Source organism: Malania oleifera, chromosome 5 (assembly GCF_029873635.1).
Source record: "Malania oleifera isolate guangnan ecotype guangnan chromosome 5, ASM2987363v1, whole genome shotgun sequence".
In the NCBI taxonomy this organism is placed as follows: Eukaryota; Viridiplantae; Streptophyta; class Magnoliopsida; order Santalales; family Ximeniaceae; genus Malania; species Malania oleifera.
The window spans coordinates 109,276,400-109,283,465 of NC_080421.1; the positions used below are offsets into that span (position 1 = coordinate 109,276,400).

The 7,066-nt window shown below is 31.1% G+C and overlaps 1 protein-coding gene across 1 annotated transcript; it reads left to right on the plus strand.

The window, feature by feature from the left end:
• Positions 1–2,743: 2,743 nt before the first annotated feature.
• Positions 2,744–6,598, plus strand: LOC131156119 (exopolygalacturonase-like). The gene is made up of 4 exons (XM_058109567.1): positions 2,744–2,878; positions 3,616–3,918; positions 5,428–5,946; positions 6,368–6,598. The coding sequence occupies exons 1-4, from the start codon at positions 2,744–2,746 to the stop codon at positions 6,596–6,598; spliced, it is 1,188 nt and encodes a 395-aa protein (XP_057965550.1).
• The last annotated feature ends 468 nt before the right edge of the window (positions 6,599–7,066 follow it).

The window sequence follows — 7,066 nt, forward strand, 5'->3', positions numbered from 1 at the left end:
ATTCCATTATCTTTTGTACATATATCTTGAGCATGTGTAATGTTTGTGTGTATTTATTTTTAAAAAAGTCTCCTTAGTAATATTTGACCCAATATATTTAATAATTAAATATTTCAGTAATTCAACGATTTAAGCATAAAGAAAATCCTTTTATTCATTTTTGTTTATTTATTTTATTCTTATTTCATTTTATTTTATTTTCATTTTCAAAAAAGTGAAAAAAAAGTATACATATAAATTGAAAAGTCATTGAGAAATTGAAAATTTCCCACAATGGTCCTATCATATAAAAAATGACCAAAATGCCCCTTGATTTCAAAAATATTTTAAAAAATCTCAGAAAATTCATAAAATTCTTGAAAATTTTCTAAAACTAAGGGAGTATTTTTGGCTCATTTTGGAACTTTTCTTTAGCCATTAAACTCTAGAATTTTGATTTGAATTTAAAATATGTGCAAAAGAAAATATTTAAATGCTAGTAAATCACACAAACGAAGGTGATTGAAAGTCATTGAATTCAGATTGGGATAAATTTATATTAATTGGGAACCGTCCATTGGACACGTGTGTAGGAGGTGCTAGTACCTTCTTTTTACATAACTAAACTCTCAAGTCTAACACTGTTAACGTAAACTATGACTACCTTGACTCATAGGTTAAGCCTAGAGACCAATTAATTGATAGTAGTTAGGTGACCTAATTACATTTAGAAAAATATTAGATTAATAGTAACTCCATTAAACCAAATAAAAGATAAAATCAAAATCTTTGCCATCCCCGAACCAAGGCGGTTAGGCCCCCATTTCGCAGTATCGCATGTCGCGACAGTTAGGGATTTTTTTGTGTGCCCATGTTGATGAGAAAAGGGAAATGAAGGCAAATGGGTAAAGATTAATTGGGCCTAAGGGGTCTAGACTATTAAGCTTGGGCTTTAGTGGGTATATTTATTCTCCAGCTAACTCAATTATGGAGTGCTTGCATTAAGTGACTTGAACACAGATGGGCTTGAGATTGCTCTTATTACATGTGCTTTGATGATTTTTTTTTTGTTGGTTATGTTTTTGTTTGTAAACCAATTCAAATAGTGATGGTAAGAACTTTGTTATTATGCAAACTTTTATTTCGGGGCGGTGGGAGAATGAGTGAATTGAAACACCATCATTGAGAGTTCTCACAATAGGCAAAGAGCTTAGAAGACAACTTAAAAGAAAAATATTTTCTTTCGAAATTGACTCGCTAAAAGGACATCTCTTTTCGGCTCTTGAAGAATTGTATTGGTCAATTTTTGAAAAATTTAGTTAAAATTTATTTGAAAAAAAGTAAAAAGACATCCCTTTTCAACTCTTGAAAACTCTATTTGGAAATTTTTGGAAAACTTAGTTAAAATTTGTTTCAAAATAATCACCAATAATGATGTTTAGTTGAAAATTTTAAATTAAAAAGACTAAAGTAGAGGTACATTTTGCTATCTAATGTTTGGACAAAATAGGATGTCTAACGGTGGCATCTAGAGGTTACTCAATGAGTCTTCTGTAAACTAGATTTAAAAAAAGAAGTAATTAAAGCAACAATTGTTCTATTTATTCATTTAATGGTGAAAAAATTAACTTCTCATGAATGATAGAAATTTTCTTGATCATAATTAAGGCATCATTTGTTCTATTTATCGATTTAACAACTTTGCCTCGATGCGATATTGGGAGATTCCTAAAGAGGTAAGTAGTACATCATGAAATATTACACGTCTAATTAAACATAAATGCCCTTCTTCTTTTTCTCCCTTTTTTCCTCCCTTCCAATTTATAAATTTGAGTTTCACAAAAATTTGGTACATCTCTTTTAATTGTGTTCCAAAATTGAAGCCTCTCTCTCTCTCTCTCTCTCTCTCTCTCTCTCTCTCTCTCTCTCTCTCTCTCTCTCACACACACACACACACACACACACACACACACACACATCATTAAACCATGAAGTGCACTAAAATTCAATTAGTAAATGATGTTTACAAAATAAAATGATATATATAAATCTATATATATAATTTAGATTTTATTTCTATCATTCATATGATATAAATGTGACACCAAGTGCAATACCATGACTCACACTAATGGATAAAAAACATTCATTTGTATTTAGTAACTTGAAATAGTTTGATATTTTTTTCTTTTAAAAAATTATAAATAAGAATAAATATTTAGTAGCATTTTGTGACTTTGTTCCGATAACAATTTTTGGAATAAAAATGGTTTATGCTTGTTCTCAATTAAGAAGAATACATTGGGTTTAAGTTACACAATAAAAATACATAAACTTTTTCTCAATCCAGAATTCCTTTCTAACCTCTATAAAAATTAAAATTCTTACTGTTTGATTCATGAATGAAATAGGAAATAAATTGAATGAAAAGTTGAATGAACAGTACAATCAAATCAAGTGATAAATTTAATTCATCTTCTCGATTCCATTCTATTCTAACATACCAAACGTGTAGATATCTATTATGCTAGCTACATATATCAAACTCTTCTTTCTTTCTTTCTTAAAGAGTCAAATAATTAACATAAAATTTTTTTTTTCTCTCAAAAGGTGAAACTAATAAAAATGACATGGTAGAAAAAAGCTAGTAAAAATAAATGGGCCTTTCCATTAAGAAGGTTTATATAAAGACATAATGTAAGATCCATTTTGAGGAGAAGGGAGGATCAAAGAGGGTTGAGAGAGAATGTTCAAATTCTCAAGCATGGGCTTCTTGAGAGTGCTTTTGGTAATGTTGGTTTTATTAAACTCAATTCTTGGTGGAGCACACAGATTGCACAAGGTCTTCAATGTGATTCAATATGGTGCAGTTGCAGATGGGAAAACAGATAATGCTAAGGTATTACTTAAAGACAAATTCTTATTAATATATAACCATTACTTTGAAGTTGTACTTGGATTCGATAGTTCTTTCCATTAGTCTTGAAGCTTGAGACGATTAACGATAATAATATGGAATAGTGATGAAAATGTTAGATTGTGAAGATGTAAGTGAGATCTATCTTTTACATATAGGGATATACACGTAGCTAGGTTCCTTTTTTAGAACTTCATTTTCATCGAATGCTAAGTGAGATATACATGTAGCTAGATTTGATATCTAATCATATATATATTTAGGGAGCTTATAGACGTGGCCAATTAGGGTTTAGATTTTACATATTGATTAGTGCAAATGTGAACAAAATTAATTTAAAAATATGAAATATGGAGTAAGATGAGTTTTGAAAAGTAGATGTTAGACCTTGAATTTATAGTTCTGTGGATATTCAGATGAAACTCAGAAACCAATTTTGTGATTCATTTTATCTTATTCACATAAATTCAAACTGAACATTTAATTCTATACTTCCAAATTTCGATTAAGACTTTATCTCAAAGTCATTTTATATATTATTATTTTTAAATAAGAGTAAAATATCGACAATAATGAAACTCTCGTTCAATGTCAGACTCGAATGACAAGACAAAACTTTCGATCGAACAATTTTGAGATCATTTACTCACTTAATGTTTGTGTTATGCATGAATCAATTAATTGGTGCACATGCAAAACTCATGTTTGTTTGAATGTAGGCATTTGAGAAAGCATGGGAAGAAGCATGCAAATGGAGGGAAAAGGCAATGGTGTTAATCCCAGAGGGAACATTCATGATAAGCAAAGTGCTGTTCAAGGGTCCCTGCAATGGCCCTATAAATTTTAGGCTAAGAGGTGTTTTGAAGGCACTGCCAGACTTGTTGAGCCACCCCAAGTGGATAGGGTTCAGATACATTGACAGATTGGTGGTGGGGGGCAGAGGGGCCATTGACGCCCAAGGCTCTTTTGCTTGGACTCGTAATTTTTGCAGTGTCAATACCAATTGCCAAACTCTCCCTCTGGTAATTAATTAATTAATTAATCCTTTTTATTTCATTCATTTACATTTCCCATTAATTTAATCCTCTTTGATTATATATTATTTTTACTTTTTATATGGTCAAAATGCTTTAATGATTGCATTTGCATTTGGGTTTGTTTGGATCAAAGATTTTACATTATAAATTATTTTAAAAAAATTATATTTGGAAACATAAATGGGATGTTTTGGTCTTGGATTTTCCATTTGTTACTATAATAATTTATCCAAGTCTATATATATATATTCCAATTGAAGGATGATTAAAAGCTTACAAATGTGGAGTGAGTGTTAAAGGGAAATTTTTTTTATTGTATTCTTTCTTTGTATCGAGTTTTATTAAATTGAAAATTTTTCTTTGTTATGATTAAACGTTTTTTAAAAATTAAATATTAATTATAGGGAAAATTTTAATTTTTGTTTGCTTATTTATTAAATATTTTATTTTCTTTCTCGATTTACTTGATAATGAAAAATAGAAAAAAAAAATTGAATTCTTTACATTTTTAATATTTTTCAAATTTCAAACATGGCATGAATTTTTTCCTTTTTTTGTTATTTATATTTTAACTAAAGTAAACTTCATATATTTATGTATTGGAAAAAGATGGTCCAAAATTACTAATCACAAATGGTAGGTTAGCACCATCATAGTTCTCTCATAACTTTTGACCACCCTCCCTCTTTTAAATCTTTCTAAAATTTTGTGCCTATGTTTAAGTCACAAATTTTCTCTTAAATTAATGATTAATAATTTACCTATATTTAAATCACTTAAAATACAGCAATATAATTGGTTATCTAAAAGAGGATTTATTGTAAAACTTAAATTCACAATAAATTTTTCCTATGCCATTACTGTTTGTAGATTAACTAAGAATAAATTTTGTATATTTATGCATTTGATTAGGATGATGGAAGTTTAGGGCTACCCAAAATATTCTTGTGACTTTTGAGATTCAATTTCACATGACCGAAGCATTTTCCTTTCAAATCTTTCTAGAATTTGTTTCTATATTGCAATGTTTGAAATTTTAAATTTTAAGTTTGGATTTGAATTTGTATGCATTTAATCAAAATTTATTCTAGACAATAACATTACAATAAATATTTTTGTTTAAGAACTTTACTAGATTTCTAGAGATTGTAATTTTGATAATTTTCTGAAAACACTTAAGAGGTGGGATCCAAAGACATAAGAGGTGGAGTCCAATCCTTATGTTTAAACACGATCTAACCCAATATCTTTTCAGAGAAATTATACAGCTGACCTCTCTCTCTCTCTCTCTCTCTCCTTGCATACATGTGTCTGTTTTCTAAATTATATATTAAATGAAAATAAGATCGTCTTTGATATTGATGAATGGCAATTTGTTAGATGTCAATATTTAAAATACAAGAATTCCTCTTTATAATTTCCCACCTCTTGGGGAGATTGTTGAGGATACAATTCATAGACTTTCATTTTATTAATTGCTGAAATTTGTACCAGTCAATGGGATTCGATTTTGTGACCAACTCGAGGATCCACCGCATAAAATCAATAAACAGTAAGAACACCCACATCAACGTGTTTGCCTGCGACAACTTGAACATCAGCAGAATCAAAATACTAGCCCCGGACCACAGCCCCAACACGGACGGCATTCGAATCGGAGAGTCCACGCGCATCAAGATCTCCCAGTCGGAGATCGGCACGGGGGACGACTGCATCGCCATGCTTCCCGGCAGCAAAGATATCCTGGTTTCGGAGGTCGTCTGCGGGCCGGGGCGTGGCATCAGCGTGGGGAGCTTGGGAAAGTACAGGAACGAAAAAAATGTGAAGGGAATAAGGGTGGAAAGAAGCACATTTGTGGGAACGGACAATGGAGTGAGGATCAAGACATGGGCAAACTCTGCAATTGACAATGTTGCCTCTCACTTTGTCTTTGAAAATATTCATATGAAGAATGTGTCCAATCCCATCATCGTTGATCAAGAGTACTGCCCTTACCCTCCTTGCGCTGAAGAGGTACGTTACTTCTTAATTTTCCTTTAATTATGAGAACAAAAACTTGATAAATCAAACTTTCATTGTATATTTTATTTTCTTTTTTAACTTTCTTGACAGCCAAAATTAAGAAAATAAATTTCTTAACTTCTTTTCAAATATTTTTTTCTAAGTTTTTAAAAGGAGAGCTTTATAAACCACCAAAAAAAGCTAATTCTTTTTCTTTTTTTCCTTCCTCTCCTCCTCTCCGATAAACCCTCAACCTAAACAGACTCTAATTTTTTTTTATTCAATTCTAATATCACATGGATTTCAAACTTTAAATTTAGATTCAGATGGATTTCAATAAATTTAATGTAATTTTTTATTACGTTTTATTCAAAATTCAACGACTTTGCCAATGTAGGGTTAGATTCAATTTTTTCTGATCATTTACGTGCAGGGTCATATACAAGTGAAGATCACAGACATAACATTCAAGAACATATGGGGGACGTCACGGTCGAAGAATGCAGTGTTGCTACGGTGCAGCCCCCGAGTGCCTTGCCGGAACATCAAGCTCCACGACATCAACTTGTCCTACATCAACAATGAGGAAGGCTCCGCCACCTCCCTCTGTGCCAATGCCGATGGCGAGGCCTCCGGTCATCAAAACCCTCGCCCTTGCATTTAAATTAAGGACGACTCCTACATGCTGTGCTAGCTCCTCAATTTGACGTCAAACCGTTGTCATTCTTATATATATATACAGATGTGTTTTCTTTCCTGTATTTTCTAATGTGCACTTTCATGGCATTTTTTTAACTAGAGGAAATCTTTATGGGATCTAATAAATCATATATGATGATGATGGTCGAGACTTTAGCATTATTGCGGTTTTAAAATCCGATTGGGCTGAACTTAGTTTCATCAGGTTTGATTGTAATTGAGTGCTTTAGACAGTCCATTTTGTCCTGGGCCAATTATAACAAAAGGAATTTATTTTATTATTTTTATCAGACTGATAGCAAAGAAAATATAACAAAAAAAGGAGATACAACAGAGAAAAATACAAAAAAAAAGAAAAGAAAAAGAAATACAAATATAGTAGAGAAAAAAATATAAAAGGGGAAATACATCAGAAAAAATACAAAAAAATGGA